Source organism: Hoplias malabaricus, chromosome 9, assembly GCF_029633855.1.
Source record: "Hoplias malabaricus isolate fHopMal1 chromosome 9, fHopMal1.hap1, whole genome shotgun sequence".
Classification (NCBI taxonomy): domain Eukaryota; kingdom Metazoa; phylum Chordata; class Actinopteri; order Characiformes; family Erythrinidae; genus Hoplias; species Hoplias malabaricus.
Genome location: NC_089808.1, coordinates 25,900,888 through 25,920,375, shown reverse-complemented (window position 1 = coordinate 25,920,375; position 19,488 = coordinate 25,900,888). Strand labels below are relative to the sequence as shown.

Here is a 19,488-nt window from a genome sequence, read left to right as displayed (position 1 = left end):
AAAAAGTTTTCTTTGCCATGGTAAAAGTGGATCTTGAGTTGTTTGACTTTTCTAAAATTCAGTTTCATGCTGCTTCAGGTTTTATATATTTTATTTTAGAAATTGTTGGTAGTTTGTTTTTTGTTGTAATCCTGCAGTTCTCACTCTGGCCACAGAGGCAGTGTATATTTCAGTAAATGAGAGGTCAGGGTTATAAAGCTGTAACACAGTCTCTCTCTCTCACATACACACAGCGTTCACATGACGGTGGTTAAAGCTGTAATTTATTCTGATTAAACAGACTCATGCTTTTAATTTGGTAAAGAGTGGATAATGCTGTTCAGTTGGTGCTGTCTGCTTTAAAGCAACACTAGATAGTTAGGGCTCCCCCTACAATTAGAGTGCACTTCACTTTTACAGCACTGTCCTGAAATCAAGGAGTAGGAGTGTATATTTTCTGTTCTTCTCCCAAAGTTACATAGTGCAGTTTCTGCAGTGCTGAGCCCAGGGTAGCAACAACAGAGGCTCTATTCTCCCTGTTAGATGATTCTGAAGCTGTGATTTTAAGGTAACAATATTACATAGTGTTGCTTTAAATCAGTTAAAGAATAAATGTTCTGAGAAAATGGAAACGAGACCCATCCTGAAGAGTGTAGTGTAAATGCTGTGTAGTCTGGTTTTGTTTTGGCAGGTTCTGCCTGCATGGCCGTTTGAGGCCGGTACAGTGTAGATCAGGGTTCTGTTGGAGGTCTAGACTCGGTTCCCTGTTGGTCGAGTTACGTTTAGACGTCCCGTTCACAGTCGTCCTGTCGAGTGGAGACCATGCGGCTCACGTCGATTTTGTTTTTGGCAAAAATCTCTTTCCCGTGGGCAACAGAGGTTGGAGGCAGAGAGCGGCCACGCCCCAAAATCCAGGCAAAGTCCAAGTGGAAGAGCCGCAGAATGTCGGTGCAGGAGTAAACCACAGCCCAGCTCCCGTAATCCGTGGAGAGGATCCAGTACGGCGTGTACGGCAGAACTGCAGAGACAGGGTTCACTCTTATTAACATTCACTGAGTTTAACGAAGCAGAATCAGATCATCCCCCTGGGATTTAATCTCATTTTTCTATTAAATTAATCCTTGGGTCTGGAAGCTTCTGTGCTCAGACACTTCAACTTCTGCTTAATTTTACATATTAATAAAACAACCGGCAGTCTGGGTTCAAGTTTTCAGACAGAGTGAGTGTCTTAGAGGCAGGAGGCTTCAGAGGAGTTTTTTGAGGGGTAGTGAGCGAGGGAGAATGCTGTAGGGGATTGAAGCGGGCCCTGGGGCTAATGCATGTGTTTCTGTAATAGTTTAATTAAATTTCTGATGAGATTAGATTCATGTGAGTTTAGCAAACAGCTACAGATTCTCATCCTCTGAGTGTGTTTGTGTTTGTTTTCTCACCGTATGAGAAGCTAATCCCAAGTTTTGCCGGGTTCCTCTTGTCCTCCACCACAGCCGTCCCCTCGATCGTCTTCAACTCCCCTTTACTGCAGCCACAAACAGTAATAAAGAACATTTATTTATGAAATTGGATAAAAGTGAGTTCATACTTTAGACAGAAAAGATTTTATCTTCAGGCCACAAAGCTAATGTAGCTAACCCATAACCAAATCAAACCCTGCCTATGTCTATGATTGTGGGGAAACACTGTTCTCTGGTTTGTTTACGTTCAGCAGCTCTGCATGTTTTAAAGTGGAGCGGTGTGTTTAAGAAGTGAAAGTATCTTTTAAAGTGGAGCGGTGTGTGTGAGTAAGAAGCGACTATGTTGTTTGTGTCTGAAGTGTAAATTGGCTCTAGGTTTTTATTCACTGTTAGAATTGACACAGAAACTCATGTGTAACTCAAGCTGTTTAGTTTTGTAACGCTCTGTGTTTACTTTCATGCAGCTAGCGCTCTCCTGAATTTAGAGTCAATTCCACCTTAAGTAATGTAACTAACAGCAAAAATAAGTCAGTGTTACCCCCCCCTATAGGGCAATATCCTCATATACTTTCATGATTTTTTTTTATTATTTATTTATTTTATTTTTTTCTTTTATGCTCTTTCTCTGCAAACCTCCGTGGCAAGAGAGAAAGCTTAGCATCCCTGACCCATTTACAGACACTGGGGATTCATAAAACAGCACATAGAGAGGAAACACCCGCAGATATTTATTTAATTTAGTTTTGATTAAAATCGTGAATCTCGCCTTTGAAAGACTCTCAGTGCGGTGGTCTTTAGGCTCATCTAGTTAATACTGTGTTTCTAACTTCACTGAGACACTAAAACAAACTTTTATTTATAAAAAAAAAACCAGCAAACATTCAGTAAAAGGCTAACTGCTAACGCTAGCCAACAGTGTTAGCATTGCCGCTCCGCAATGTAACTAAAGAGCGGAATAAACTCCATCAGTGGTTGTTTTTTGTTTTTTGTGTAGAAAATGCAGAAAACATTTTAAATTTTCTAAGCCTTAGTTCGCAAATATCCAAAGGAATTTAAGCTAGTTCGTCTTAGCAGATGACCGGCTCAGTGCTGGCACTGAATGAAGAGTTAAGGATGATTAAAAAGGTTTTAAATCGTACAGAATTTCGGAGCTGATGACTCGAGCTGTTCCATCGAACTGTAAAGTGAAGTTGGTCTCAATGCAGCGTCCCTTTTCAAACTGCGCAGGAAGTTTAGTGATCTCAAACCAGCTGCCCATGAACTGGACGGACATACAAACAGAGCACAAACTGTTATTAACTGCGTTTTTCATGACAAATGTTTTTAATCACTTTAGTCTGACCCCTAGTGGGCTGGACGTGTCAGAGATTCTATACTAAATTTTAAACAGGAGTGCACCTGTGTGGGGGACCCACTCTGTGGAGCATAAACTGATTCAGTGTGAGTCGTCACTTTCTGAGTTACTTTATAGTAACCGTAATAAATTATTACTTTTATAATCATGTAAATGTCAGTAATGAATGTTAAGAAGATAAACAATGTTAGATAAAAAAAAAGGAAAGTGAGCTTAATGATTCTAAACCTGTTTGAAGTCGAAGGCCGATTGAGTTTCAGGTTCTGGACATGGCCCCCAGTGAGGAACCTGAGCCTTTACCTGCAGAAGGGGGAGGAGCCAATACAGCAACACACACACCTGCGTCTTCATCACACCTGAGGGATAAACAAACGACACACACCTGCGTCTTCATCGCAGGACGGATAAATAAATTAACAACACACACCCGCATCTTTATCACAGCTGATACACACATAAAGAACTACAAACACACACCTATAAACACAAACAAATATACAGCACAGACACCTGCCTCTTCACTTGAAGTGCACACAAATAAACACTGACCTGTTACAGAAAATTACACTGCTGTGGTGTTCCAGGTGGTTGCTATGGGATTTTTAGTTGGTCGATAAGATGCTATTAGGTGATTGCTATGGTTTCCAATTTGGTTACTAAACTGTTTCTAAGGTGTTGACTGTAAAAGTAAACAAAACATTGGTTAAAAATAAAATAAATATTGATCTGTAATTTATTTAATGATAACTGATTAGTTTTTATGAAATAGAGTTATGTTTATTACTGTTTAATGGTGTCTGAAGTGTGTAAATTAATAAATAATTAGTTTTTAGCTGAAACACTGATCCAGGTTTAGGATTAATGTTACCCTCAGAACATTAACAGTGTGCAGAACCCAGTTGTCTGGAGAACCTGTCCCGTTTACACTCAAGAAAATCAACCCAACCCTGTTCCTTGACACGACCGACAGCTGTGTCCCGGACTTTTAACACCTGTGTGAATGGAGGAAAGGTAAAGGTGTGTTTACCTGCCGGAGGAGACTTGGATGTAGGGGTTCTGTGGATGCAGGAGTTCAGGACGGTGAGTAAAGTCAGGAGAGAGTGAGTGTGGGGGTTATATCCTCTCTCGCCTTATTCCACACACATGGTCAGGAATTAAACCAAATTAAAATCACGAGGGACTCCTCCACAGACCTCTGACTGTTCAGAAGAACGGAGGAACAGGATTCTTTAAGGTTGGGAGTTTTTAAGCATGTTTTACTTTCTGTCTTTGTTGACATAGCAACAGGAATATTCAGAATGGATCACTAATTGGGAAATCAATAACATCAGCAGCGACTCCGCTCCACTTTGGTCAGTTCAGCTCGGTTCTACGGATAGCAGTTTTCAAGTAAAACAACTCTAGTTCTTGAACCGGTTCTGTCCGAGTCCTTTGTTCTCTCCAGTGAAGAGAACAGTGAGAACCAGTTTACTCACCGTGACATTAACCAAGGAACCAACACACACTGTGATTTTAATGTAGGGTGACCAGACGTCCTCTTTTACCCGGACATGTCCTCTTTTTTAGACTTAAAAAATGTCCGGGCGGAATGTCACAAACGTCCGGGATTTTGTTTTTCTAAAGCTCACAAACTAGTCCCGCCCACCCCTACACCGTTTGGTTCGCTTGAGTGAGAAGGGGGCGTGGTGAAGTAGCCTAAATACTTCTGATTGGACGGTCTGACTGTAGAGCTATCGTCATTGGTCGATAACCTTCTCTGTAAACATTTAATTGGTCAGTCTGCACGTCAGTAGTCGTCGCCCCCCCCCCCTCCCCGGTCACCCTATTCTAATGCGAAGCACTGAGTAGCGCCCACCTATGGTGGAGTCTATTAGGCCCCAATCTATTAGGCTCACAGTGAGTATCTTTGTGTGTGTGTTGGAGTATGTGTTTCCATCGTTTCTTTAGGAGCTAACTCTTAGCCGCTCAGCGCTCTGGAGAACACACACTGCCCAGGTTTGTCACATCAGCCACTGTGCTAGCACTGCTACCTCATGGAAGTTGAGCTTTCTAGGACTTCCCACATCACTGAGGTGAAAGCGGCACCCTCCTGTGGATGGCACTGGCAGTAACTAACCCTAACTCTTGCGTTTGTCATTTATTAAAATATAGTGCCGTTAGCCTAGCCGTGGTTCTCCAGACCCCTGTTTATTGGTTAGTGCTAAATCACACGGGGGACGTTGAGACGGAGCGGTTTTATAGTTAAACCCGCGGTTTATCCCTTCGCCTCAGAGCGCTGGGGTAAATACTGACTGCAAACAAGCCGCGCTGAAATCCCTATTTAACAGCTTACTACAGGGAGATGCTAAATTAGCGCTTTGCCTCTCCTCAGGATCTGTGCACTTTAAGCCCTAAGCACTTTATTGGCCATTTCCTGTCTTTCTGTCTGGACGGCGCGAGTTCTCTGGACACCGGGCTCTGTGACTGACTGCAGCTTTAATCCTGGAGCTAACAGCTCTCAACTCTGCGTGTGTCGTCGGGTCCAGTCCAGGTGTTTGATTAAGAAACGTGTGAGTGTGAAGAACCCTTTAAAGATTTAAAAATCCACCTCTCGACCTGAAGGTTCATTAATCATTTAAAAAAATGGTTCTTTATGGAACCAAAGTGTTTTTTTTTTCTGTGGCGTCGCTCAAAGAACCCTTTATAGCACCTTTATTTTTAAGAGTGTGGAATAAGTAATAAACGCTAATAGATATTAGCACCATGGTTAGTGTGGCACAGGGAACCCCCGAACACCCCCTGAGCCACTGAGACTTAAATACATCACTTGTTTAAAGCAACAGTACGTAGTATTTTTACTTTAAAATCACAGCTTCAAAATCATTGCAATGCTCCACTGAGCTATAACAGAGAGAATAGAGCCTCTGTTGCTCTGCACTGCAGAAACTGCACTGTGGAGCTACATTAATAACTTTTATCATTGGTCTGAAGAATATGGAAGCAAATCTGTGTCATCGGACTTCGAAATATTACCACCTTTGAATTTGTAGCACTGAATGTTTCTTGCACTGAAATTATGCATCTGAAAATAATTGCTCTTGAATAGAACTTGTGAATTTTCAATAACATATTTCCACTGTTATTATTCAAGGTTAATAAATTCAGATAAAAAATTTCAAGCTCAAAAGAATTCAAACAATATATTTTGAAGTTGCTCAAATTCGGTAGGTGAAATTCAGATACCAAAATACGAGTTACAAAAATTTCAGATACACATCCGGGACACAAATAATGCAATCGATTCATTAGGATTTTCTCTTTCACCTTAAATGTTTCTTTCTCCGGGCATGTCCGACGGGGAGGAGGTTCTGGGGCAGACCAAGAACACGCTGGAGAGACTACATGTGTCGACTGGCCCGGGAACGCCTCGGTATACCCCCGGAGGAGCTGGAGGCAGTGGCTGGGGAGAGGGAGGTCTGGGTTTCTTTGCTCCGACTGCGTCCCCCACGACCCGGACCTGGATAAGCGGTGGATAATGGATGGATGGACCTTAAATGTTGCACTAGTTGCATTCTGTCGCCACTAGATGGCGAAACACAAACACAACTTCCATACCGTGGAAAAACTACACGTTTAGCTTCCTTCCGCGAATCTGAAAGGCTCACTAAAGACACAATATAACAGACTATTGATATCCTGAAGATGAAGAAATTTTACTGTGGAAAGTTTTTGTAATGGCCCTGTGATATAGCATGTGATATGACAGAATGTGGAAACATGAACTGTGGGGATACAGTCATGTGAAAATTAGGACACCCCATGAAAGCCTTTGTCTTTTTGAACATATTTAAACATATGGGCATTTGACTTTCATTTGAACAGCACTGAGAGATGGAGCTTATACAAATAAAACAGAAGAAATTACTTATAAACATAGGTTGTACAATGTGATTGGCTTTGGCAGAGAGGATTTGGCTAATTTTTTCCATGGGTGCAACCCACATACTCAGCTCTACTGCTCATCCCATATTGCCCATTGAAAAGGGACATTAACGGGCTTTTCAACGGTATAAAATGTATTGCCAAGAATCATTGTTACAACAAAGAAATAATCTACCAAACACAAATTTCTGTATAAATATTTATAGTAATATTAGAAATAACCAGACATTGTTAATATACACACTGACGTTCAGTGTTTAAACAAACACAACTTCATGAATTAAATTCTGCACTTTGGGATATTATATTTGTACTACACCTTGTGTAATATCAATTGCAGATTCTTGATAATCTGACAATTTAAAAAAAAATGCCATAGGACATATACCCCAAAGTTCATGTTTCCACATTCTGTCATATCACATGCTATGTTCACAGGGCCATGACAAAATATTTCCACAGTAAAATTTCTTCATCTTCAGGATATCAATAGTCTGTTATATTGTGTCTTTAATGGGCCTTTCAGATTTTTGAGACACTAAATAACAAAATAAAGAGATAATATCCGCGGAAGGAAGCTAAACATGTAGTTTTTCCACGGTATGGAAGTTGTGTTCATATTTGATTGCAATTACAGCACCATTTAATGTGAAAGAGAAAATCCAAATGAATCAATTGCTCACCCTGGTATCCCAGATGTGTATCTGAATTTTTTTATAACTTGTATTTTGGTATCTGAATTTCGTCTATCGAATCTGAGCAGCTTCGAAATATATTGTTTGAATTTTTTTGAGCTTGAATTTTTTTTTTATCTGAATTTATTAACCTTGAATTATAACAGTGAAAGCGTGTTCTTGAAAATTCACGAGTTCTATTCAAGAGCAATTAGAAATAATTCTAGAACACATGGTTCTAATTAGAACCATCACCTTAACTAAAGAACCCTAGGAAAACCCTTTTTTTAAAGAGTGAATGTAACATATTTAACACGGTTTATGACTGATTCCCCAGCAGTCGTCCTGTTGTGTTTTAAACCGCAGCTCACAGATCACACTGATCAGGGACCTCTTGTCCACTCTTGTCCATGGATCTCCTCAGAGTGACAGGGTTAAAGCCTTTGTTTCTGAGTGGTCTGTCTCTCTGTGTGTGAAACTGGCGGTGGACGACCCATGGCTTGAGCAGTGGGTCAGTGCGGCTCCGTGGTCATGCGCAGAGAGATGCGGAGGTGGACGTATGATGGAGCTGTGGACTGTGGCCTGTACTTTGAAGTTTGCAAAAAATCCTATTAAAAATCCCATGAAGCAAAACCCCTTTTACAATGCAGTTAAAACACACAACTAAATAAGCATCTAATGACCACTCAGTCCCCTGATCTCCACAGCAGCACTCTGCCCCGGTTCTGTCTGTCTGTAGACATCCTCGCGGAGCGACCCTCGGGGCTGCTCTTCTCCACAGAGGAATGACTGCTGTCCATGTTCTAAGGCAGTGTCTGGTTTGTATTTATTGTTATTATTTTTTAAACCTCCCCAAAACCTGCTTGTGTCCACACTTTACCCCTTAGATTTACCCCTAAATCCCCCTGATCCCCTCAGCATTAAAATCTAAGTCTAGGTGGTGCAGATTGAGCACTAACTGTCAGATTAACTCGTCTGAGCAGATCATCCCACTGCGAGCAGGTTCTACAGCAGGGAGAACTGCATTAGAACCCACTCAAATGAAACAGCACCTCAGACTCCTGCCCCTGGTCCAGGGAAAAGGCTGGGTTTGAATAATTAAATTCAGAAACTGAGACACGGAGGTTTGCAAGAGGAGGGAGGCCTGTGTTTAGGAGCCTTACCCGCAGCCTAAGGGCACTAACAGGGGATTAGTGAGGTAAATGTTGAAAGAGGTTTATCCTGGATGCTTAAGCAGTGCTCTTAATTACATTTCAGAGCAGCGTCCCGGCGCAGTTGGGCTCAGATCGCTGCTGATCGTGGTGTGAGGGCAGTCAGGGCTTAGGCAGCGAGATAAGGCCAGCTAATGGAGATAGACTCAACCTGTATTTAAAGGTCTGTTTCAGTGAAGGCAGGGAGCTGGCACCAAGGGCCCAGAACTCCTCCTCCAAGGCCCTGACTAGAACCGACCTCCAGGAAGACAGGTTTTCAGTTGGGTTCTGTTCCTAACGGGTTCTCACCATTTCTCCTGGCTCTTCTGTCCCTCCAGAGCCCTTCAGTTCCACGGACAGGGGCAGAACGTGAGAGCTCAGGAACCTGGCTCGAACCCAGAGGTGAGTGAGCGATGACCCTTCAGTCTTTATCTTTTCTCTCTCTGTAAACCTGCGCTGATCTGAATCAGAACAGAACCTCACAGCTCCACCACAGTAAAGGAACTCTCAAAGGCTCTGGGGGACAGGGTCAGTGTGTAATGTGTTTCCAGGTCATTTAGGAAGGTTTCTATTGGTCAGGTTACAGAGGGCACCGTTGTATTTACTGGTTTGTTGTTCTTTGTGCTTTAATTAACACAGTTTTATTTGTGGAAATGTGGAAATATACAATCTGCTGTCTGAAACACATCATCCCACTACTTTCTAATAGGTCAAACAAACAAACAATCGCTGTCCAAAGAAAAACATATCTCCGTGTTAATGGATTTTATTCCCCCTCCGTGTGCCCATTGATTCCGGGTAGGCTCCGGACCCACCGCCACCCTGAAGTGGATAAGGGTTACAGACAATGAATGAATGAGTGGGTAAATGTATGAACTAAAAACTGAACACAGCAGCTGCCCTTCGCACTGTGTGTAATTTCAGGATGAATGGACCAATAGAAATGCTCCAAAGTTAGCCTGAACTTCCACTGAAAGTTGAGAAAGTAGTTTCCTATGAAATTCATGTTTTTCTTTGGGGGTGATGAAATAAATAAACAGTTTCAGAAGTAAATATGAACTGTAGTATAATTAAAATCACTATAATAACACAGATAAGAGAGCTGCTTCAGTAAAAGATCACAGCAGTGGATGTGGTAAAGTCTGGCTTTGTTTATATGGCTCTGGAAATGCCTCTCCACTCTTTACGATCTTGATGACTGATTTAAAGTTTCGTGAGTTAATAAACTGTGATTTATATTTAGGAAAATCACCTTTATCTTCCAGGAGTTTGACTAGTGATATTAATCTATCTAAAATATTATTGTTATTTTTATTTACCATATTATAACCTAGTTATTATTGTCATTATTATTTTTGATCATGTTCCTTTCATTAAAAAATACATCTACATTTATTTCACATTTTACTTCACTCTCTTTGTCCCTCAGGACTGAGCGTGCTGTCTCTGCTACTGGCCCTTTAAGATGAATATATGTAAATGAGCTCTGTTGTTATTGGCTGTACACTCTGTTTAAAAGAGTTGCTTCTATGTAATGCATTTAAAAGTGGGCGGGGCTAACCTGCTGTAAGATGAAAGGACGGATATAGAAAAGTAAATATATTGGTTTTTATGACATCACAAAAGAAGCACGCACTGTTTGGACATTACACTCATGACTCTTAATCTATCATTACAAAAGAAATCCTGAAGTTTTCCATAGTAAAAGTTATAAATAATTAATGAAATAACGTGATACACAAATGCAGCATAAAATAAGAAATATTTTAAATGATAGAAGACACTACATGTAAAAATTAATATATATTTACATATATAAATGCACAGATCAAAAAAAAAAACACAGATCAGCCATAACATTACTACCACCTCCTTGTTTTCTACACTCACATACATGCACTTTGTAGCTCTACAGTTACAGGCTGTAGTCTCTTTTGCTCTGCATACTTTGTTCTTCAGCGCTCAGGACCCCCACAGAGCAGGTGTGATGTGGTAGTGGGTCATTCTCAGCGCTGCAGTGACACTGACGTGGTGGTGGTTTGTTAGTGTGTGTTGTGCTGGTACGAGTGGATCAGACACAACTGTGCTAAAGTGTGTTAAAGACCACTGCTGGACTGAGAATAGTCCACCACCCGAATCATACCTGCTTTGTGGAGCATTGAAGAACAGTGGGAAAATGTGTGTTGGGGGGGGGGACTAAGTATCCAGAGAAACAGATGGACTACAGTGTGTAGGTGTAGAACTACAGAGTGACTGGAGTGGACAATGGAGCTGCGAGAGTGAGAGTATAATCTAGGAGGTGGTAAAAACAATAATATGTCTGAAGGAGTGTGTGTTAGTCCGAGTCTCTGGACTGTGTCCATCTCCCGGGGACAGAGACGCGGTGATGCGATTAAGGCTCTGAAGGAATACACACTGCACAGACGATGATTATTATCTCCTCTCTTTATGACCTACTCTAGCCACGGCTCCATGGAAGTCGTCAGCAGTTTTCTCTGTAATTCACTTCTGTAATGAGATTACACTCTGGCAAATCCTGGACTTGGAGGAGGCTTCAGCGCTCACCCTCCCTGGCAGGACCCAGCACACACACCTTATCAGCTCTACAAAACGTTTTAAAGTGTTTTTGTGTGGTGTATAACTTTTGTAATATTATGGTGACTATGTATCATATTATAATCACATTCTCATTTTATTCAAAACAAAAAAAAATAATCACCTAAAAATGAAGCAGTGTGAAAAGTGAAGAGTTTATTGGGCACTGCATTTGTTCTGAGCTCCATCAGGAAAAAGCTGCAGAAGACTGTGATGGGTTTGTTTGGTTTTTGGGGATAATACTGTCCAAAAGTATGTGTGATACTGGTCCTGAAAATAAAATAAAACACTGGTCCTTTAAATCCCACTATAAATGAGTTACAGTTTACTGCACACTCCTTTAAAAAAATGTATATGAGTAAAACTAAAGTTCAAAATTTCCAAAGTACAATTTAAGTATTATGCAATTTAGCAATGTAAGGGTACTAGAATACTATAAGACTAAATTGTACACTTTTGTAGTGTATTTAAAGTATACTTTAAGTATATTTAAGTGAAAGAGTTTTAAACTTCCAGTACATAACTATTGTTTTATTTTGTATAACAACCATATTTAAAGTAAACTAGTGTAAACTTATTTGATCCCTCTTATAATGGTAATGGAATATAATATGAATTACTCTTGTTACAATACTCTCAAACCTGTGGGGAATATGTCAAAAAAGTTAGATTTATTTGTTTGCGTGTTGGTTAATAACACCGTCAACATAAGTTCAGTTCTATACAAGCCAAATTTACTTAAACTTCATGTATAAGGCATGCATACTTCTATGTTTAAGTATATCTTAATCAAAAAATTAATATGGCTTCTGTATCAGTAAGTACACTTAAGTATTTGTGTTTAGTGCTGTTAAATACATAAAAATATACGGAATGTTTTAGTTTAAAATACTTATACTACTATGATCACATTTGAATAAACTTTTTTTTGTAAAGTTCTTATCAGAAGTCACCACTGTAATGTTTGTAAGTAGCTGGATATCTCTGAGGCTAACGGAGGCTATTAAGCTTTCCTGCTTATATTTTAGAAAAATTAAGAAAATTAATATTTGTTTTCCAGTCATGGAGACCCTTTAACAGGAACAAAGAGGAATTTGTCTAATTTTCTGTGTAGTTAAAAAACTGCGATGTTATTTAACCATGACCATTTTGGTTCTAGAGAAACTTAGCAAGCAAGAATTGCTCAGTGCTGGTGAATAGAACCAGATGTCTGCAGAGTTTAATGGGAACATTTGGAAACTTTAACGATGTTAGCAAACTGAAACTGTTAAGTTTCTAAGTTAAAGCCCCCTGAAACTGTGCTGTAGTGTAGTGTGATGCAGTCATTTTGAGAACTGTCTGTGGCTGTGTTTGTCAGTGTCCGGATGTCCAGTTTAAAGCCCCCCAAGGTGTTTTGGGGACGTCTCTGAGGCTAATAGAGGCTAATGAGCTTAGCTCTGAGGCTGTATTGTGCGCTGTGCTTACAGGGAAGGTTTGCTGAGGGTAAAACTCTAAACTGAGGGATTACCACCAACACATCCCGTTAAAGTGCTGTATAGTCAGGACTTAGCTAATAGGATCCTGGGGGGCCGGGGGGGCTGGACGTTAACACACACACACACACATACACACAAACAGTAATATACACACTCTTGGCCAGGTCAGCAGATGCTGTGGACAGACTGCTGCTGGACTAACAGGAGGATTACAGCAGCTCAGATTAGACCTGTCCAGCTACAGGAACTTTAGGGGTAACTTTGTGGGGCAAGGGAGGTATAAGTGGATATTCTGTTCCCTAAATATATTTACAGTTGGAAATATAATTACACCCCGATGCTTAACATTTTAGTGAACAGCCAGTTAATTATAAATATCACTGCAGCCACTTTTCAAATATTGGTGGAGTTCCCCTTTTTTTACTCTAATTAAAGGATTAATTAAAAATAATAACCATAAACACTCCATCAGAACATATTGCTCATGTCCCAAGCCCAAGTCTACTGTTTTGTGATGACTGTCACAGAAACATATTAAAAGCATATTTAAAATACACAAAAAATATCAGGGTGTTTTATACAATAAAATATAATAGACTGATGATGTCTGTGAAATGTGTTCCAGTTTCAGACATCCACAAAACTGTCCAGATCCACACAGAGGTAAAGATAAAATTATTTCTCTTCTCTCTCCATTTTCAGGCTCTTTTTAAGAAATAACTGACTATATTTGGTGTAAAAAGTGACTGGAGAACAACTACATCAGGTATTTCAGTATATCTTTTAATCTGATATTGTATTGTATTTGAATCTGGTATTGTACAGGAGGAGTGTGTGGTGCTATTTTGTGTGTTTTATGCTCTCTCTCTCTCTCTCTCTCTGTCTGTGTGTGTTTCAGTGTGTGATGACTCCTCGTGAGCAGCTGAGGAAGATGTCAGCTCTGGGAGATCAGAGCGCTCTGGACGAGAAACATTGGTACAGACTTGTCAATGGCATGTCAGCAGGAGGTACCACGCCAAATACCATACTATAAAAAAGTGTCATAAAATTTTTACTTCTACTTTCAAAACAACATGTTGATTGAATAAGACCCAGGTATATATGTATTTTTATATTGATTAGTATGTGTGTGTGTCAGAGCTGAGGCAGAGGCAAGAGCTGATGATGAGGAATCAGATGGCGATGACTCCTCAGATGCAGCAGAGGCTCCAGACGGTTCCCACTCAGTTCGAGCCGAGGTTCATTGACAGGTGACTGGAGTTCTGTCCTTTTATGGACAAAAGCGACAGAAGTGTGTTTGGGATGTCTAAACATTGCTGTGAGGATTTGACGGCATTCCATCACAGAAACCTTAGTGAGGTCAGTTACTGACGGTGGATCACAAACAGCATAGAGTGAATTTTGTCAGGGCAGTGTTGAGTCATTGGTCATTATGGTATCCCAGGTGGTTGTTATGGTTTTACTATGAGGTTTCTATAGTGTCTCAGGTTATCACTATGGTTATAGTAGCTAAGTGCCTGCTTTGTAATGCCAGGTAGTTTAAGGTGTGTTGCTAGGTTTGATAGGCCAGAAGGTTGCTAGGGTGATGCTATAGAAGATCAATTGGTTGCTAGACCATTGTTGTGCTAGCCCCGGTGGTTGCTAGGGCATTGTTATGCTAGCCCAGGTAGTTGCTAGGGAATTGTTATGTTAGCCCAGGTAGTTACTAGGGTGTTGTCATGGTAGCCCAGGTGGTTACTTGGGTGTTGTTATGCTAGCCCAGGTGGTTGCTAGAAGGTTGCTCTTTAAGATCAGGTGGTTTCTACAGTTTTGCTAGGGTAGTCCAGGTTGTTGCTAGTGTGTTGCTCTGGAAGCCCAGCTGGTTGCTAAGGTGTTGCTATGGTAGTCCATTTATTGGATTACTTTGTTTTCCGGGTACAGAGAGCTGGTACCCCCTGCTGAGATGGTTTCCTCTGAAGCTCGGCAGATGCACATGGGAGCCCACCTGGGGGCGCCACTGCCCTCACACTCCAACATCATCCCAAGCAGAGGATTCCCGACTGCAGGTATACTTTTAACACACTTTTAAAATAAACGTCATTTAAGACAACATGATGATTTAATATCATCGAATTTGTGAGGAATAATGTTTACTCACGCACTTTAAAGAAGCAATCCAGTGATTCTTCTGAATTTTATGAAACTGCCATTATACTGTAATGTGGCCTAGATATGTAAGTGCATCTCTAAGACGGGCATTGTCTACTTTTTGCTCAGTGAGTTTACTCTGTACTGATGGTCATTGCTGGCAGAAGACTATTAAAGCTATGTCATTTGGTTGAGAAATATCTTAGTGCCCCCCAGTGTTTAGAAAAGGTCAGATGAACAGGAAAATACAATAAATACATTAAAATTATTAGTATTTTTTTAACTGTGCATGCTATGGTCTGTGATTAAAGCTGGGGGTTACGGATTCCTCCCGACTGAATCAATGGAAACTGTTGCCAGGCGACAAGAGCTTCTTCACAAACAAAACATCGCCAGGTAAACTTCTACACAAACTCATACTGGCCATTTTATCAGAAACACCCCCTTCTGCCGACACACACTGGCAACTTTGTATGTATGTGTCTGTGTGTGTATGTGTCTGTGTGTGTTTAGGATGGAGATGAATGCTATCCTCCACCAGAAGGAGCTAGAGAGCGCCCACCAAAAGGGGCTGATGGGAATTGAGACCCCTATGATGTACCAGGGCCTGCCTCCGAACCCCATGGCCTTTAGGGGGCGGCAGCGTCTCCCTGAGGGCCATGATGTGTTTGTCCAGCGCCCCACATTGGAGGACCTCCAGACCAACAGCCTGCTCCTATCCAGCAGCCCGTATCCACCAATCAGCTCCCTGCAGAGAGAGAGAGGGCGGAGACCCGGTCGCAGAGCCACCAATCACAATCACAAGGGGTCAGAGGTCACTGCTGCCGGACCCAAGATCGCGACGGAGGAGAAGAGCGTAGAGCAGAGTCCGGGAGGAGTGTCCGGAGAGGAGAAGGAACCAGAGCCGAAGGGGGACATCAGCACAGATGCCACCACCTGCCAGAGGTGGGTACTGCAGCTCTGAGAGTCAGGGCTCCCAGGTCTTTCTCTAAAGCAGAGAGTGGAGGAGGAGGTAGTGGAGGTGATGGAAAAGGAGGTAGTGGAGGTGATGGAAAAGGAGGTAGAGGAGGTGATGTGGGAAGTCGAGGAGGTGACGGAGGAGGTAGAGGAGGTGATGTGGGAAATAGAGGAAGTAGAGGAGATGATGGAGGAGGAGGTAGAGGAGGAAGTGATGTAGGAGGTAGAGGAGATGGACGTGATGAGGACAGTGTCTCTGTCCCCACAGTAAGCCTCTGCAGGTGAAGCTGGACACGGATGTGTCCACAAGCGTGAGCCGGAAGAGCTTTAAGGATGGAGAGGGCATTCTCCGGAAGCCGTGTCTCGGCCCTCAGGACGTGGCGGAAGGTTCCGGGTGTAACTCCGGCGGAGAGAAGGACATGTCCACCCCCTGCTCTGCGTTCCAGGACAAGTTCCTGTACCCTCCTGCGGCGCCACTCTCAGGGTTCCCCTACGTGTTCCCCGTGCCAGGCAACGGACTCCTACCCCCAGGTGAAACCCCTGTTTTTTTCTGCTGTCTAAGAGCTCTGTAGGTTCTGTGGGTTCTGTAGGTTTCGTACACCGTGTATACTGTGTAGGTTCTGTAGGTTCCTTTTATTGTGTAGTTTCTATATACTGTGTAGGTTCTGTAGGTTCTGAATACTGTGTAGGTTCTGTAGATTGTGTAGGCTCTGAATTCTGCAGTTCCTGTAGGCCCTGTACTTTTCTGATTCTGTGTTTTCTGTAGTTTCTGTAAGTTCTGTGATTTGGACTGGACTTTTGGACTGGGGTTGGACAGAACTCATCTGCTTATGTTTATGCCATTTATCCTGGTCTCACTAAGGTCCTCCTGTGTTCCTGAACGGCGAGGACATGCCAGCAGTGGAGGACCTCCGGAAGTGGACAGTGGAGGACGTCTATAACTTCGTCCATGAGGTTCCCAGCTGCTCGGAATACGCTCAGGTGATCCATCATCACTCACTCTCAGTGAAGGATACAGGATCCAGAACCAAAGGCCTGCTTTCAGTAAGGTCCTGTACCAGCGTGGCACAGTAGCACCAGCAGGCAACAAGTCGTTTATGTCACTTCAAGTTTGTCTCTTGTGGATATGTCGAGGCCATTCCTGTCGTCTCGAGGAGTGGGTGAGTTCAGAGAACAGAAGCTGGCCGAACTTCAGATCGTGTCTACGATTGGTTCAAAGAATTTCCTGCAGCCAATCATTTAGAATGTCACTTCACTGCGTCATAACTCATTTGCATAATGTTAAGAAAATCTCAAAACCAAATTCTTCTAGTGCACTAGTGTGTGTGTGTGTGTGTGTGTGTGCTTACTCCTCCTAGTGCACTAGAGTGTGTTGGTGTGCTTACTGCCTCTAGTGCAACAGATACCAGCTGAGCTGTGGCACCCCCTCTCAGGGCATCTCACTCAGGGCTGTGTGCCTGTTTCTCACAGAGCGTTAAACAGCTCTTCTCTCATGGTGTTTTTTGTTTGTTGTTTACTGCAGACGTTTAAAGATCACATGATCGATGGAGAGACACTGCCGCTGCTGACAGAAGAACACCTCCTGGACACACTGGGACTGAAACTGGGGCCAGCTCTCAAAATACGATCCCAGGTACACACACACACCTCATAGGACACGTATCAGTAAGAACTTATAGAAACTAATCTTCAGAAACAAACACTTCTGAATTAATCGTGCTTGACGTGTCCTGCACTGATGTGGTATTTTTTTATTTGTTGTTGTAGTTTCTTTATGCAGATGTTGTTTGTTTGTTTAGATTTCCCGGAAGCTGGGCAGTATGCTCTGTTTACTAAACATGCCACTGGCCCCTGGGCTCCAGGGCGAGAAGTCGGCCGACCGCTCGTCTGAGGTGGAGTCTCCTCTTCACTGCCACAGTGTGGAGCTCTTGAACAGCCCCCGTGAGGCTGATGGCCAAAAAAGCACAGAACAGGGCCCTGACATTGAAGGCCAATCACCGGCAGCCAACAATGAGACCGCCTGAGGGGGGTTGCTGTGGCTTAACCTGCTCCCACTACAGCTGTGGAAGAGACTGTCAGCCTTTCTGATATTTAAGCCCAAAAACAACAGCTAAAAATATTTATATTTTACAGTGTTTTCTATAAATGTGAAGAATCGAACAGCTCTGTAGTCCATGAAGGAACCAGTTTATTCTCCATAGACCAGGTCCCCCACCTAGGGGCAGTCGCCTGTAAACCAGGTGTAGTGCAGAATGTCTGACACCTGCAGGCCACTAGATGTCAGTACAACAGCTGTTTCAAAACATGAAGACGAACTGTTGGAAACACTGACTAACTGCTCCTTTAAATTACGTTCAGTTAAAACATGGGGTTACGCTTTATTCTGGGCGTCTGCTGCAAGTATGAGAAACCGGTGGAATCCCCCTTTAATTTTTATTAAGAATATGTTTATGAATTTATTCTAGCTCTTTATTTCAGCTGAAATTTTGAAATATGCGCTGCACATCCACATCTCTTTCAGAATTTATATCAACATGACATCATTGATATTTCTTATTTATTAAAAAGTAAAACTGTACAGAGCGGGATGATAGCATTTGAGTAAAACCAGCACGTTAAGAGGCTTCATAATCTATAATCTTCATTCCACTGATTAATTTTAGTGTTTATTGGATCACAAACGCAAATAGATAACATTTGGTGATAGAATTAAAGTTCGCTGAAGTCCTCATTTAGTCAGCACTGTTTATACTTACCATTTTATTTTTATATCTGATGTAAATACTGATAAATTAGCTTTTATTTTTACTTTTATTTTTATTTTTACGTTTCTATTGTAATGATGCTTTTTATGATTTTTGTGTATAACATTTGGGGATTTTGTTGTTTCACACAAAAAGGGTCATACTTAAATAAAGAGTTTAAAACCTTATTTCTCCTTTGTGTTATTTTATACAGTTTTTTTTACAGTATATGTTTTTACCAGGAATTGTGGGATAATATCAGGATTCAGTTTCAGAAAATTAAAAACATAATATCAGCCAGGAAAAAAAATTAAAATAAAATAAATATATTTGTTAATGATTATAATTTAATGTAAACAAAATGAATTAGTTCATTGTCTGTAGCACCACGACCCTGAACTGGATAAGCGGTTACAGATAATGAATGAATAAATTAATGAATGAATTGTCTGTAGCCATTTATCCAGTTCAGGGATACAGAATAACTGGAACATATCCAGGAGGGGGCGCCTGTTCTTCACAGCGCGACACACACTCACGTTCACTCACACACTCAAACCTACGGACACTTTTGAATCATCAATCTACCTACCAACGTGTGTTTTTGGACTGTGGGAGGAAACCGGAGCACCCGGAGGAAGTAAACAATATAACCTAAACTAAATAAAGATTTAAAAATAATCTTACAAAAATGTCGAATCTGATGAGATATGTAAAGCGGCTACTTTACTATTTTGTTTATTGATTACTCTTGTGTTGCTGGAGCACTGAGGCATAGGTTTAGAATTATAACGGTTTAATTATTTTAAAACACTAAAACATTATAGTTTTAATAGTTAATAATTTGGTATTTTAATATTTTGGTATTTAATATTTTTTCCGGTATTTTTGTATTTTTATATTTTATTATTTTGGTATTTTAGTATTTTCATATTTTGAAATATTTTCATTCTTAGTATTTTGGTAATTTGGGGTTTTTTTGTATTCGAATTTTTTTTTTTTCTTTTTAGTATTTCATATT

General features: G+C 41.3%; 2 protein-coding genes across 15 annotated transcripts; one reads left to right on the top strand and one right to left on the bottom strand.

Moving 5' to 3' along the window:
* Positions 1-11: 11 nt before the first annotated feature.
* Positions 12-4,347, bottom strand: apoda.1 (apolipoprotein Da, duplicate 1). 7 transcript variants are annotated; one of them, XM_066680204.1, is made up of 6 exons: positions 3,812-4,249; positions 3,334-3,463; positions 3,013-3,140; positions 2,570-2,691; positions 1,410-1,495; positions 12-997 (listed from the first exon to the last, which is right to left on the bottom strand). In XM_066680204.1, the coding sequence occupies exons 3-6, from the start codon at positions 3,133-3,135 to the stop codon at positions 762-764; spliced, it is 567 nt and encodes a 188-aa protein (XP_066536301.1). In that variant the 5' UTR covers positions 3,136-3,140; positions 3,334-3,463; positions 3,812-4,249; the 3' UTR covers positions 12-761. The 7 variants fall into 7 exon arrangements, with proteins under 7 accessions (XP_066536301.1, XP_066536299.1, XP_066536303.1 ...); XM_066680202.1 differs by having other exon boundaries at positions 13-997; positions 3,013-3,172; XM_066680206.1 differs by lacking the exon at positions 3,812-4,249 and adding an exon at positions 3,653-3,667 and having other exon boundaries at positions 13-997; positions 3,013-3,172.
* Positions 3,280-18,655, top strand: samd7 (sterile alpha motif domain containing 7). Of its 8 annotated transcripts, none has more exons than XM_066680196.1 (13): positions 3,280-3,412; positions 3,670-3,864; positions 8,908-8,971; positions 13,342-13,405; positions 13,538-13,646; positions 13,778-13,889; positions 14,560-14,684; positions 15,078-15,162; positions 15,280-15,711; positions 15,992-16,254; positions 16,586-16,704; positions 17,246-17,356; positions 17,523-18,655. In XM_066680196.1, exons 5-13 carry the CDS (start codon positions 13,544-13,546, stop codon positions 17,745-17,747), a joined length of 1,575 nt encoding a protein of 524 aa, XP_066536293.1. In that variant the 5' UTR covers positions 3,280-3,412; positions 3,670-3,864; positions 8,908-8,971; positions 13,342-13,405; positions 13,538-13,543; the 3' UTR covers positions 17,748-18,655. The 8 variants fall into 8 exon arrangements, with proteins under 8 accessions (XP_066536293.1, XP_066536292.1, XP_066536294.1 ...); XM_066680195.1 differs by having other exon boundaries at positions 3,659-3,864; XM_066680190.1 differs by lacking the exons at positions 3,280-3,412; positions 3,670-3,864 and adding exons at positions 4,619-4,680; positions 5,156-5,333.
* Positions 18,656-19,488: the final 833 nt, after the last annotated feature.

Coding starts and splice junctions, on each gene's coding strand:
- apoda.1 (XM_066680199.1), bottom strand. Junction 2,692..3,012: donor CGGCCTTCGACTTCAAACAG/GTTTAGAATCAT, acceptor ATGTCCGTCCAG/TTCATGGGCAGCTGGTTTGA. Junction 1,496..2,569: donor GTCATCAGCTCCGAAATTCT/GTACGATTTAAA, acceptor TTGTGGCTGCAG/TAAAGGGGAGTTGAAGACGA.
- samd7 (XM_066680196.1), top strand. CDS start 13,544: ATGACTCCTCGTGAGCAGCTGAGGAAGATGTCAGCTCTGGGAGATCAG. Junction 13,890..14,559: donor GAGCCGAGGTTCATTGACAG/GTGACTGGAGTT, acceptor TTCCGGGTACAG/AGAGCTGGTACCCCCTGCTG. Junction 15,163..15,279: donor CACAAACAAAACATCGCCAG/GTAAACTTCTAC, acceptor GTGTGTGTTTAG/GATGGAGATGAATGCTATCC.